This window comes from Aphelocoma coerulescens, chromosome 10 (assembly GCF_041296385.1).
Source record: "Aphelocoma coerulescens isolate FSJ_1873_10779 chromosome 10, UR_Acoe_1.0, whole genome shotgun sequence".
Classification (NCBI taxonomy): Eukaryota; Metazoa; Chordata; class Aves; order Passeriformes; family Corvidae; genus Aphelocoma; species Aphelocoma coerulescens.
The window spans coordinates 10,069,203-10,083,735 of NC_091024.1; the positions used below are offsets into that span (position 1 = coordinate 10,069,203).

The following is a 14,533-nucleotide window of genomic DNA, read 5'->3' on the forward strand; positions in this document are numbered from 1 at the left end:
TAATTAACCAGTCGGAATGTTCATGCTGTGTGAAGGGGAAATAAATCTGTAGTTACCTGTACTCTGCACTAACAGTTTATCTGAGTCCTTTCAGAAGTGGGTTTTTACATTCTTAAATTTTTGTGAAACTATAAATTCAGAACAGATTCTAAACAGATTCATCATCTATGAAAAGAGACTTTATCAAAATAATCTAAAATAACATACATCTTACATGCTTTGGAAATCCTGCAGACCACAGAGAAACATTTTACCTAATGCAGCATTACACCCTAAAAACAATACAATGCTGCCAGACCACAAAACATCCGCAATTTGGGACAGCAGATGTTTCTACACATGCTTCTTTTTAAGACCAAGAAGCGACACAAGGGAAAATAAAAAGTTGAACATTGAGAAAGAAATGTAATATTGGAGAGCTGGAGGAAAACTGGATGGACAGAGAGATTTGAGTAATTAGTAATTAATTCCTAAGAGTGCTAGGAAGATGTGGAAAAGTATTTGTCAAATGGAAACATATGTATGTGAAAGAAAATTTTTTCTTTGTATTCATTCTTAAGTACAATTTTAACTTTGTCTTAAAAATAGCATGTTCATGAAAGCAAGAATTAGTTTGAAGTAGAAAAAATCCTGTCGTGCTATGCCTGGAAAGACTAGCAATTACTCTTTGGGTTTTTTGGGGTGGTTTTTTTTGTTTGTTTTCTTTTTTTTAAATTTTTTTTACATTTTTTTTCAGCATCGGATTACCATAACGCCTTCTAATTATTTTTAAATTTTATTTTAACTTCAGCTGATCCCACAGTTAAGGACTTAATTGGAGGCTTCACTGCTCTGCATTACGCAGCCATGCATGGCCGGGCGAGGATTGCACGCCTGATGCTGGAATCTGACTACAGAAGTGACATTATTAATGCCAAGAGCAATGATGGCTGGACTCCCCTGCACGTCGCCGCTCACTACGGCAGAGATTCGTTTGTCAGGCTCCTCCTGGAGTTCAAGGCTGAGGTTGATCCGCTCAGTGATAAAGGTACTACACCACTCCAGCTGGCCATTATCCGGGAGAGGTCAAGCTGTGTGAAAATCCTCCTGGACCACAATGCCAACATCGACATTCAGAATGGTTTCCTGTTACGATATGCTGTGATCAAAAGCAATCACTCGTACTGCCGAATGTTCCTCCAGAGAGGGGCCGATACAAACTTGGGGCGCTTGGAAGATGGACAGACACCCTTACACTTGTCTGCTCTTAGAGATGATGTGCTTTGTGCACAAATGTTGTATAATTACGGAGCAGACACTAACACAAGGAACTATGAAGGACAGACCCCACTGGCTGTTTCAATAAGTATTTCTGGAAGTAGCCGACCCTGTCTGGATTTCTTACAAGAAGTGACAAGTATGTATGTAAGAGAAGTTAATCACAGGACACAATGTCCTCTAAAAGCCTTCTTTGAATTTAGCCTCAGGAAAAAAAAAGCTTTCTCTCTGCCCCTTGATGCTATTTAAATGCACTAGAAAAGTCCTGGGAAGGTGAAGGGATTGTGATACTGGGAATCTCTTACTGGCAAAGGTGCTAATGTTACGTGTACTTCATTTAAATTAGTTTTGTTTAAATATCTACAGGAAGCATTCATTCTAAAAGAGTGAACTGTAAAATCTCATTTTTTTACTGGCCTTAGCACGTAAGATTTTTGGGTTTGGTTTTGTTGTTTGTTTAGGGGTTTTTTAGTGTCTTTTGTTTTGCTTTTTTATTGCCATGCAAATCCTCGGCAGTTGATGGCTTTTTCATCTGCGCTACAACTAGGGCAGAAAAGAGCTTTGGCTGCTTTGTGTTCTCCCACATTCTCTCCTTCCCCCCCCTAAACCAGACAACAAAATTCTACAGTTCATTCCGGCAACTTGAAGGGGTTTCATGTGCTGTGTAGCGTTGATTTGATTTTGTTGATGTCTTTGAAATACGAGAGATTTTAACTCATCGTGACTTCTGATATTTAGAAGAAGTTCTGGGCTCCTAATATCCGGATCACTTTTGATTACCAGTTTTTGGTGTACTAGATCTACTGAAAGTTTTCCTCTCAACATGGAATGCTGTACTAATGTTTCGTAATCATGGTATTGCCTAAAGCATTTAGGAATTGCTGATTAGCATTCAGTAGAGTTTGCCAATTCAAACATGTTAAGATGGCCTGATAAATTATCATCCAACTAGAAGGATCTTTGCACTACAGAGGATGGGGTATTTCATATATCCTTTTTTGTCCCCTACAGCTCCTTTTATTTTTTGGAATGTGGTTATTTTTTAATGAGAATTAGACAACCAATATAATCTGTAAAGAAACTGAAAGTCAGTGTGGGCTGGAAGTGAATCAGCTGAGATCTGTTGTCAGTAGCTGACACAAATAAGCATTTGGAATTTCCTGTCTTTTTCTAAATGATTTGTGGTGTTGTTTTTCCTCATATCTGAAATTGAAAGAGAATTTCTGGAAAGGTGGAAGTTGATAATAAGAAATACAAGCAATTTTGGTTTAATTTGCCTGCCCCTTCTCATTCAAACACATTTCTTTCTGGTTTCCTTTTTGGAAGCCTCTCACTATATAGTTGCAGTGTCAGGGATTTTAGGAGATGATATAATATCCAGACTTGCAGTTTTTAAGTCTTAGGATGTATCAGTAAGCATGAAAGCTTAGGCTGCTTCTGTGTTTCCTCAGTGTCTAAAGACCAATGGAAACGGGTACTGTAACTTTTAGTTTGCAGATTCCATACCAAGGGTTTAATGTTAAGTGAGAAGTACATTCTGCTACAAAAAAAAAAGTAGCTTTAATTTGTGGCCAATGTAGCAGTGTTGGAACTATCCCAGTTTTGTGCTGTTTGAGGGGGAACTGGGAAAGCAGTGCTGACAAAAACACTTCAGTGCTGTGCTTCTGAGCAAAATAATTATCAATATATGTTTACTAACCCACAGTAAACAAACTCTGCTGCCCTTTTTGTAAGTATCCAAACACTGTCTTCCCTGCTTTTCATGAATAATTACTTTAATAAGATGCTGTATGAGAGATGAGATGGATAAAGAGCAAGCTGGCATTTTGGTAGTGGAGTTCCCAGTTAAGTCTGACTGCACAGGGAATTGTTGAGATGTCATGCTTGTTTATGAGTCTAGTGCAACTTGTATTTTCTAGAAAAAAAAATTTACAAAATTTTTAGACAATTCTTCTATTGGAATTCTTCCTGAAACTCTTCTGTGGTTTGCAACAGTTCCTTGTTTGTGGGGCTTAACAGGAATTTCTAGTTTGTTTATTTGAACCTTATACTAAGCACTTTATATAGAAATCCATAGCTGTAAGTTTTATATGTACATCTGAATTTTGAAGAGTGTATTTGATAGTAAAAGAGAAATTAGTTTTTATTTTTCAATAGATTATAATTTTTAAGCTTAAAGATTAATAGATACACATTATGAAAGCAATCAAACTGATCTGTGTCTTGAAGTGAAAGCAGTTGCATGCTGCATATAAATGGAATACTATTTAGTAGTCTACATGTAAGATGTGAGTAGCCTTTTTTTTTATACTTGGAAAACATACTTGTACAGTTTCAGTTTCTCAGAAAACATCATATGTGAATTTCTTTTTGTTTTGGTAGGTATTGTAATCGGTAATAATGGCAGCCTTTAGCCCAGGTCCCCGGTTGGGAATAACAGGCAAGAAACCAAGCTCTCAGAAATACTCAGTATTGGCCCTGAGAGTCTGCAAGAAGATATTGGATTTTGGGGTTTGACCCTGAAGGTCTGATATTCTTCCTGGTTACAGGTAGAGATTCCTTTGCTCCTAGAATAATTCCAAGAGGAAGTTATTCTGTAGTTGTGTTTCAGTATTTAAGCACAAAGCTGGAAGTTAGGAACCACAGAGTTTTTGACCATGAGTCTGCTGTTGACTTGGTGTTCAGACTTGAGTGTTTTTCTTTTTCCCCTCTCTTCCTTTTTTACAATACAAAAATAAGCAAAGTCTCCCTGGGGGAAAAAAAATACTGAAGATGAAAACTGCTCAATGATTTTATTAATCACCTTCCTTTTCCTTATCTGTATTACACTTTCCTATTCCAAAAAACATTTATTGGCAGCCACCATAGTACCTGAGATCATTTGATAAAGAGTTGGTTTGAAGCAGTGTAAATGCTTCAATTTTCACGTGGTCTGAACCTGTCTCTTCGGGAGTGTTAATGTGTTAAGCTTGAATGCACTAATGCAAATTAAAATAGAGATGCATGTATATGATATATATGAAGATAGAGGTACACAGAGACTTTTATTGGTAGTGTATATATTTATAAAATTAGTGTGCAATCACAACCCTGGATGAAATTATGTATTTTGAAGTTAAATGGGATTTGAGAATATTGAAACTTATAAAACAAATGCGGGAGGTAGAAAAAAATGCAAGTGTTAGAAAAATACACAAGGGCTTAAATAAACTTTAAGATACTAGAAGTTCAATTATTATCTTTAAAGAAGGGAATTTTAAGGAAACTTCCCCCTCCCCATAGCCCTCCTTGAATTGAACACAGGAGCAGGAGGGACTGTGAGGGGCTGGGCGAGCTGCTGGTCTGTGTCAAGGCAAAGAGCTCAGGAAATGATTTGGCCAGAACAGTGTGATGTGCCTGGTGTGGCAACAGGTATAAAAGAACTCAGTTCAGATCTGGTACAACGTCTAAAGGTCACCCAGTGAATTTAACTACAAATGTTTCAACTGCGTTCCTTTTTTGAATTTTTCAAAGGGCAGATCTTTGGCTTTGACTAGAGATTGTAATTTTGTGTTTAAATTTATATAGCACTGTAAAAGTGCAGAAAAACTGAGACAGAAGTCCTGTTAAAGAAATCCTTATACATCCTCTGTCTCTATCCCTTGGCTAAATCAAGATAACTTTTCACTAGAATTTTTTTTTTTTTTTTTAACTGGAAGAACATTTTAAAAAGTGTCTCTCTGCATAGTTTTAGCTTTTATGAATACAGAAGTGTCATAGTGAATTAAGTAGATTTCTACATATTTTATTACGTGGATAATTACAAAGGAAATGGTATTTTCATGTTTGCAAAAACATAGAAGATCTTTACTTGTTTCCTTGGGTGCTGCTGGAAATCTTGCAGTGATGATTGAGGTCTGCTTTGTCACCCAGTTACACAGGGAACTAGGATAAGGGGATTATTTTATAATTTTCTACTCTACAGTTGACTGTTTTTATTAAGTAGTTGAATCATATTGTGCAGCTGTATACAGTTATTTACTTTGAAAGAATTTTTTAAGAGGCCTTTAAAAAAAAAAAGTTTATATGTGGTATTTAAGGTATAGCCATGCTCCACACCCATTTGTACACCTATGCTGTACTCTGCAAAAATAATTTTAAAATAGAATAACAATGCATCCTAAGCCTGTCTTGATGTTCAGAGCACTTTACTTACTGTCTCCTAAAAATAGATGAACATTATGGTGTTGAAATTCTTAGCTGAATTTCCATAGCAATTTCAGTGAGACTGAATTTGCAGAGATGTTACAAAATTTTTTTTAAAAATACCTTTGCAAGCATATTCAAATCTTAATTTCATTGCTAAATACACCTGTTAAATATAACACTGAGCCTTACTGACATTCTGCTTTTTCATATATGAATTTTCAGTCCAAAATAGGCATCTCCTTGGTACATAATTTCTGTGCCAGATAGGCTGAAATTTAATAGCCATCTAAAACTCATTGTGGGGAATTATTTTTCAGAGACCAATGAAAACGTATGTCAGGCTCAGACATTCTAGCAGAGGCATACTGAAAACAAAATTAAATTAGAACTTTTTAAATAACTTGTATGATATCCAGTTTAAAAGAATCAAAGCTCTGAGTGTCCTGTCAAGCTGGATTCGGGTTGGAGGAGTTTGTTCACGCTCTCAATGAACACTCTGTAATTCTACATTCAGCCCTGCATGTCTGATATTAATATTTTAGATCTATAGATTTTTGATATTAGCTTTTTCTTACATTTTGAATGCTGGAAAACCAGATATCCTCTCCAATTATTCTGCTGTTGTTTTTCACAGAGTACAACCCAGTGCATTTTGTAAACTTTAGACCTGTTGCAATGAGCAGCCAAATTCCCGTTCGGCTCAGCCTCAGTCATTTCCTAGGTGATCCCAACCTTTCCCTAGGATCCTGTTTTTGTGCATCCTCCCCAGTGTGTTTCTTGCCTGGTGGGTGTGAGTTTCCAGCTGATAAATTCAATTATCTTTTTCTTCTCCCCCTGCACCCCGCCCAAAAAAGCCAACAAATTCAGAACTCAGTTTAATTGCTGGCAGTAGCTGCAATCCTTCACTGCTGTGAAATAAGGGATGGATTTAAGGGTTTGCTGCAGAAAGAAAAACTTTTCCTGATATTCTGGAGGAGCTGAGCTGTTGCCAGCATACATCAGTGTGGTTTCAACATATTTTGTAAAATGTTTCAAAAGATTTTTAATTTTAAGTTCCCTTTGTAGCTAAAAAGAAATTACCAAATGGTTTCTTGCTACTGTTTTCAGCTTTTCAGAAGTCCCAGGAGGGGCAGAGGCTCAGTTTGAGAAATACCACTCCAAGGTTTTTTAGAGAGATGCATTAATATTGTAGAGAAAACTGTGGGCGGCTTCTGAAATATGTCACTGATGTTATTTTTCATTTTTTAATTTCTTCAGAAACAGCCTATCCACTTCAAACCAATGACACTAATTGTTTGCTTTAAAAGTACTTTTTCTTTTAGTAGTTAGAACAATACATCAGAGGGGATCTTCTTGCAGCCTACAATGTATTAATTTCAGCTATTCCTAAGTTTTCTCTGGGGTAACAGAAAGGTCAATTCATGATTTTTATATTGTTTTTTTACATGTATTTTTTTGCTCTGCATCTTCAGTGGAGAAAACGGGTAGGGATTCCCCTTTTCCAGCTTTACAGTACTGGATGAAAGTCCCCAACAAATAGTGTTGTCAGAGGCATCACGAATATGCCTTAATGATCCTTAAATACAGACTTACTAGGTGAGTTAGTGTTTTATTTCTTGGGGAGCATTGTCTGCAGAGGGAAAGCACAGGTATAAACACAGAGCAGTTGTAACAGTGACAGAGTTCTTTGGGCAGGTAGCAAATCCTTAATTGAAGTTTTGTCTGTCTCTGGGATAGAACAACAAACTCTCAGATCTTGTATCAAAAAAGTCTTGAAAACTGCAAAATGGAAAGGGATGGAGTTTTGAATGAAAGTTCAGATTAATTGTTATAATTTCTTGCTGTTAAAATATGCTTTTTTTCCTTTGCTTTACCAGCAAAAGCCATTTCTTAATAATAATTTAAGGGCTCATTTCATTCTTTAAGTAAAATAATTGCTAATTATTTAAGTGGGGAAAGCTCAGAAACTTACTTTGTTAGCAGCTGAAGAACGGATTTAGGAAAATGCTTTAATTTTGTGCATACTGAAGTCTGCTTCATCTAGATTTAAAAAGAAATCAAAAAGCAATTCCTCTCAATTCTTTAAGCCCATGCTTTACATTTCTTCTGTTTGGAAGAAGCTTTTCTGTCAGGTTTGGGACACTATGCACAAGAATTGCATTGGTGGGGATTTCTGCTTTCCCTTGCAGCACAGAGCACAAGCTCTGGAAGGCAAAAGATGAACTCTACATCTTTTTCCTGTAATTAATACTTCTAATTTATTTGATTACTGCTATAAAGCAAACTAAATTGACTGCAGTATGTAATGATTTGGTGAACACATGAGCAAATCCAGAATAACAGCAACAAGGTGGCCCTTTGAGGTGGATCAGGGATGTGTTGGATGTTTTTAAGGTGATCAGTAGTTTTATGTCGCTGTTTTATATGATAGTGGTAATTAGGCCAATCATATCTTTCATGTTTGTGGGGTTTTTTGTTCCTTTCTCTTTTAATTCTCTTCCTTTCCAGCTTATTTGCCTAAATAACTTCCCAAACTTGTGATGCAGGATATAACCAAAGTTGCTACTTCCTAATCGTTTTTAAAGAGAACTTAATTCATCATTTAACTTGTCTTACTTTGCCAAGTTACTAATAACATTTTTCATTTGCCAAACTAAGGTTCACTGACATCGGTCCGTAATCCTTTATTTTTTTTCTTTTTCATTCAGATGCAACCAAGAATGAGTAAGTGTTCCAGACACCGTTTCTAATAAATCACAAATGCATTAATAACCTTGGAATTTGCAAGGCGTGACCTAAGACACCAGCAGCCACTAGATGTAGCAACTGGTGCTTAACACTGGAAATGTCCATTGTTAACACATTCCCAGGAAATATTTTTTAGGCTTATCAGGGGAAAATGTCATACATTTGATAATCGGTCTTTTTGAATTAACTGATGACCAATTTCTTCTGGGTATTTTACGTTGTCTGTTCCTTTATGTTCTCAAAAACCACGTAGGATGTTAATTAAAAGGCATTTATTTCTGAAACCAGAAATCAGTGTCTCATAGCTGATTTATTGTGTACGCTACTACAGAAAATACACATAGACCTCTAGTCCTTTATAATTTCTAATGCTGCTGTTTGCAATGAACTTTTGAAGCAGTGCATCCTTTCTGAACCCTGTTTTAAAGCATCAGAACTATTTCTTTATCACCATTAAGATTGTTTCATTTCTTACCAAAAATAACTTTCAATTCCCTGAAGTTTGAGCGCTCAGCTGTTGTTCAAGTTGCCTAAATTCTTTCCTTCAGGTAGGAAAAAAAAGTTGCCAAGAAGAAACCACTGGTGGACAAAGTAACTATTGGTCTATATTTTAAATCATGGATGAAGGATATAACTAAAAATAAATTGACATTTAGGTGGTGATAAGTATAATAAAAGTATTTTCAACATACATGAAGGAAACTCAAATTTTCATGTTTTTTTAATTTCAAACCTAATTTCTTTAAAAGCAGACTGAGACTATTTTCATGCATTACTTCTGCTGGCTTGCCCTGGATAATTTTAGTGCTTAAGATAAATCCCAGTGTCTAAAAATCCCTACCTGTCTGTCAGCCCATTTCTATAGATACCAACAGAAGCACCTACATTGTTCATGGTGCTGAGTATTTTGAATTTGACAGTCATTAAGTCCCATAACCAAGTCTTGGCTTGGAGGAAAAAAAAAAACAAGAAAAAGAGGCTTACACAGTTAAGTCGATGATCAAAATATTGATTAGCACAGCTTTGATGTGTTACTGGAATAACTCCAAAAAAGCTGTAGCAGAATGAGGAAAAAGCACAAAGGCAGGCAGTTTGTTCAGAGGTTTGGAGTGATTCCCATGTTGGGGCTTATTAACTGGAGTTTTCAGCTTTGGGAAGAGGTACCGAGCATGAGTGGAGGATGGAGGTTTATATAAAGGTATGTAAAATCATGACTGGCATGGGAACAATTATTCATTCTTTTCCTTGTAACTCAAAGAATGGCAGGCATGCAACAAAGCCATCAGGAAGCAGATCTAAAATAAATAAAATTACTTTGTAGTTTTCCAGCCAACGCCTAATTATATTGTGAAATTTGTTGCCACAGGATGTTTTGGATGCTGAAAGTATGAATGGGTTCAAAAAACACTAGACAGATTTACAAAGGGCAAGCTATTCACAGCTATTAAAGACATAGATCTGTGTGCAATCTCTGGGCTAGGAAGGCCCAAAGGCACCAGTGCTGAAAGCTAGAAGGGTTTATTGGGGCAGGATTTCTCAATGTCTGTTGTTCTGCTCTTTTTCTCTTTCTTTTTTTCCTTGGGATCCATTGCTGGGTGCATTCAGATACAAGACTTGATTAAGTTTTCTGAGATTATTTTGGGTAGAGGGACCAAAACCCAACTGTTTCTCAAGGTGTTTGATTTTGAGTAGTTTCCTGGTAAGAATGAGTTTGAAAGAAAATTGATTATTTTGGAAAATCCTTGCCAGGAATGCTGAAGTTTTTGTGATGTCAGTAAAGTTTTTCCTCTGTGGACAGTGGTTAACTCACATTTTCATCCCTTTCTGTTTGACGAGGGTTTGGCTGCATCTAAAGCCTGAAGGCTTTATGTTTTCATTAAAAGGGAAAGGAAACCCCAATCTATAACTCTGCCATGTGATCCTGGAATAACTTTTATAAATCCTCACTCTCTAAGGAAAGTTCCTAGTCCTGTTACAGCTAAACTTAGAAGTTTTGTCTCATTGTTTGAAAGAAAGGCAAGACTGAGGGTATTTTTCCCCAAGGATAGAAAAAAATCTACAAAAAGTTAAATGGAGGAGTTCTGCTGTTCTGTAGTGTGTAAGCATATGTTGCCACCTGGTGGGAATCCTCACATGGATGATATCATGTTACACTGGCATCAGTAAAATTCTGTGCATGTAAAAATGTTTTTAGGATTCATCCCATGATTTCATTGAGTTCATTAAAAAGGTCTTAACTGGCATACTTTTTCTCTTGTAATTTTTCCCTTCCCTCTCCCTCTTAGGAAACAGCAAACTCCTGTCATTTTGCTAAGTAACTGATGTCTTAAAGTACATTTAAAATGTGGTCATTTTATTTTTATGTGTTCCTTTTGTCTTTTCAGGACAGCCCAGAAACTTGCAAGATCTATGCCGAATTAAAATCCGTCAGTGTATAGGCCTTCAAAACCTCAAACTACTTGATGAACTACCCATTGCCAAGGTCATGAAAGACTACTTAAAACACAAATTTGATGATATCTGATATCCATGAAGAAAGGAACTCTGAGCAAGTTTAGTTCTATTCCAGATACTGAAGAGGCTTGTTGCCTTGCACAAAGTATATCCTATGCAAATTCTGATTTTTCTGTGAAGTCAGAAGGCAGGTATACACTTCCTTGGGTTTTTTATACCACAGCTAGAAGGTCTTAATTTTTGGTTTCTTGGTCCAAGTTTACAAGGTCCAAGCTTTCTATACAATATTGCATTTTAAAAATTGCTGTTGGTTTTCTGTTTGTTTTCACATTACGTGTGCGACTTCCCTTGGAGATGGAAGGCAGCCCCTCAAGGGAAGTGGTTGGTTTGAGTTGGCATGCTGAGCAATGATGCAAGAACATAAAAGTTTGGAAATCAAGGCACCTGTCCTGCAAAAGGATACAGATAGACTACAGAGCCCTGTTGGTTGGGACCCCTGTCTCTGCCACATGTTTGTTTTTGCAGGACAGAGGGAAGAGTGGATAATCGACATGTCCTTGGGTACTGTATGAATATAATTTGGAAATTGAGGAAAAAAATGCAGTTACCCTGTTCAATTTGAGGGTCTATACATTGGCTTTTTTTTTTTTTTTTTTTTTTTTTTTTTTTTTTTTTTTGTATTTTTCTTTTCCTAATTACTGTAGTTGGGATGCCTAGAGAATTCAGGCCCTCTTCCCCAACATTCCCTGTTGAATGGGTGGCTGTTTATAAGTCTGTTTTTACCAGTGACAGTACACTACCGAGAGGCATAGCCTCTGTATTTTTTACAGTAACTTAAGAGGAAACAAATTTAGATTTTTTGAAGCCAATGTATTCTGTTGCTCATACAGTGCCTCCTGTGCAATAATCTGATGTATTTTCCCTTTATGTGTGATTCCCCTACTATTCCTCATTTAGTCTCAGTGCATTATTTGTGAGAGCAGGAGCTGCTGCCTCACTGTAGTGTTGATGTGACATTACAGAAATGATGCAGCAGTTGCTGTTCATTATTACTCCCTGAATTTCATGAATGTATAACCTGCTTTATTTCACTTTCAGTTGAGATTTTATCTACGGGTTCTCAGCCAAATTATGTCCACTAAAAAAAAAAGAAAAGAAATTGGCCAAACCCTTTTGTTTTAAAAGTAGTGGTGGGGGGGGGGAGTTGTTTTGATTGCTCTGAAATTCAGTTTGTTTCAGGTTAGAGAGCAGGAAGGGCACACAAGTTATTAACTAAGAAGAAAAGCCCCACTTACATTGAAAGTTTAAATTTTGCAATTAATCTGAAGACAGAAACTGAGAGGAGTGCTGAAATCTGGCTACTGAATGTGTTTTTCAACCCGGGTATTAAAAGATCTGTTACAGAGTTTTGTTTTTGATAGTAAGAAAAAAAATAATTTCTTGATCAAAAGAAGATTGGGCCAAAATGTGCAGTTGTTCCCCTCTCTTTATTTTCAAGGCATTACAGACTCAGCATAATGTTCTTGCCAGTGTTCTCTACTTTTATTTTGGCATCTGCCTGGCTCCAAAAGAGCCCCTCTGATATCAGGAGTGCTTTTGTACCAATTGCATCAGCCGAAGTGGGAGATGAAAGGAATGGTGATGGCTTTTAAGTTTCACACGTCACTTTCAAAATATTTAGTATTAAAAATAGGAAAAGCAAGGTAAGGCAGGTAAGCTCATATTATTTAACTCTGCTAGTTCCTTTTAATATTTGGTAACCCCGGACTGCAGCTCCCTGAGCATGAACCTTATCACTGCTAATGGATGCACCGGAACCATGGCAGGCAAGGGGGATTATCTGTCCCTATTGTGCCTGGCATTGCATCAGGTTTCCAAACAATAAGGGATTTTGGAGATTCATGGCTCAGAGGGTTAGGAATGGGGTGTTGAACCTTTTTATCTCCAGCTTGTACCAAGTCCAGCTGCTTGAGCAGTGACCAAGAGTTCACATCTCGGCAGTGTGAGTGAGCAAGTCCAGCCTAACACCCTGCACTGGGATGTAGAGCTTGTAGTGCTTCCTCCTGGTTGTATCTGTGGAGTAGGGACAAGCTGAGCACATGGGTGGGGTGTGAGTGTGAGCTCGAGTCTCTTGGCTCCTGTGGAGGGAAGATCAGCCATTCCAATCTTTGAGCTCTCCAGTGCTGAGACAGGGCATACTGGCAGGTTTTAACACAAATCTTCCATTTTCTGACATGAAATCAGGATCTTAAAACTGTTTTCTTTAAAAAAAAACAAAACAGACTTAGTATTGTTCACTACACTTGTAAGTTGGTCTAAACCAATGTCCTTTCCCACTGAATTTTTACAGTAATATTTTCTAAGGTAATCTAGAGTATATTTTAGTTGCAATCTATATTAAGGCAAATTATTTGTTCTGTCTGTTGCTGTGACTGAAGAAAATTATGAAAGACTTTGTTGGTAACAAGAATGCTATTTAATGAAGAAATGTGTAATTCCATTATTTATTGTTTGAGGTTTGTTTTTTGCTTATTTCTTTTAAGTAACTGACATCTAAAAGGGAACACACATATGTTTCAGGCCAGTAAAAAGCCTTTCTTTTAAATTAATTTTCATCCTCTCCTCTCCCCAGGGTGGAGGGAAGCCCTCACCCTTTTTTGCAATGCTAAGCCTTCTCTTGTAGCTAGTTTCTCACTTTAATTCTGCAAAGCACCACAGCACATGTGGGTCTGAACCTACTGATAGTCCCATGCACTGTCTCTGGTTACCCACATGCTCACGTGCAGATAAAGTAGGATTATTCATTGATAATCCTACCCAAATTTCGATAAGGGGGAATTTGGTCTTTTTTTTATTATTTTCAGTATTGTGCACAAATACTTTGAAGAACAAACTGACCTTTGTTTTTCATTCGGACTAGAATGTGGAAGGAGAAGTGCATAATAGAGACTTGTGATGTAGCCTCATTCCGTTACCTTAAAATTCACGGTTGAACACTTTTAATAAACCTTAAAAAAATTGGCAAACACACCAAAGAATCAATATGAGTAAAAGACTCTGATCGTTAACAAACTGCAAACCTCATCCTTTAAAACAAAGCAGAAAGTTTTTGTAAATATTTATGTTTATAAATGTACAGCAGAGTAAGAGTGTTTTTTAGATTATTTAATTACCATATTTCTAAACTATTTACATTATAGACAATACTTGTTAGTTTGAAAAGCTCGAGTGGGGTTTTTTTGTTTGTTTGTTTTGTTTTGGGTTTGTTTTCTTTTTTTTTTTTTTCTTTTAATTCACTATCACTCATGCTTGGAATAACTCTGGCTTCCTTGGAATAGCGTGGAAAATTCAGTTTTCTGGCTCTGGTTGGCAATCGTAGGAGAACACATCTGGACAAACTCTTCAGATAAATACCAAGAGGCAAAAGAAAAGATTTGGCATCTTTACCAGGATGGGCTGGTTTGGAGGAAAAAACCTGCCCACAAGTGCAGCTTCCATGAAATGCTGAGTTACCAATACCGTCATGTATTTTGTTCTTCCTTTGCAATGTAAGTTTTTGCTTTGGGTCAATTTGAATTCAAAAAAAAAAAAGAAAAAAAAAGGAAAAGAAAAAAGTTAAACCTGGTTAAAACCTATTTTTGGTTTATGTTCTGTTTATTTCTAATGTAATGTTTTAATAACATAACTTTACACATTTTCTCTCAATGTTTGTCTGTCTCTTCTACTCCTGTTCCCTTCACCGGAGTACATGATTCTGGTAATGCATTTGGGACTCAAAATGCCCCCACAAATGGGAGTTCAGATGTCTCATGAGTTGTAGTTTGATTTTTTACCAGTAAATATGAGCATAAAACACATAAAATAGTTTGGGGTGGAAGGGACCTTA

General features: G+C 36.7%; 1 protein-coding gene across 4 annotated transcripts in view; it reads left to right on the forward strand.

Annotated features, from left to right (window-relative positions):
- Positions 1-14,327, forward strand: part of ASB7 (ankyrin repeat and SOCS box containing 7) — a 29,662-nt gene extending 15,335 nt beyond the window's left edge. The window contains exons 5-7 of one of the 4 annotated variants that reach the window (XR_011154137.1): positions 791-1,396; positions 3,640-3,806; positions 10,578-10,658. Coding sequence is in view for 3 of the 4 variants with exons in the window: in XM_069025752.1 (XP_068881853.1) it covers positions 791-1,396; positions 10,578-10,717 (746 nt within the window). In the remaining variant the exon portion in view is untranslated. The other 3 variants (XM_069025752.1, XM_069025754.1, XM_069025753.1) reach the window with 3 other exon arrangements.
- Positions 14,328-14,533: the final 206 nt, after the last annotated feature.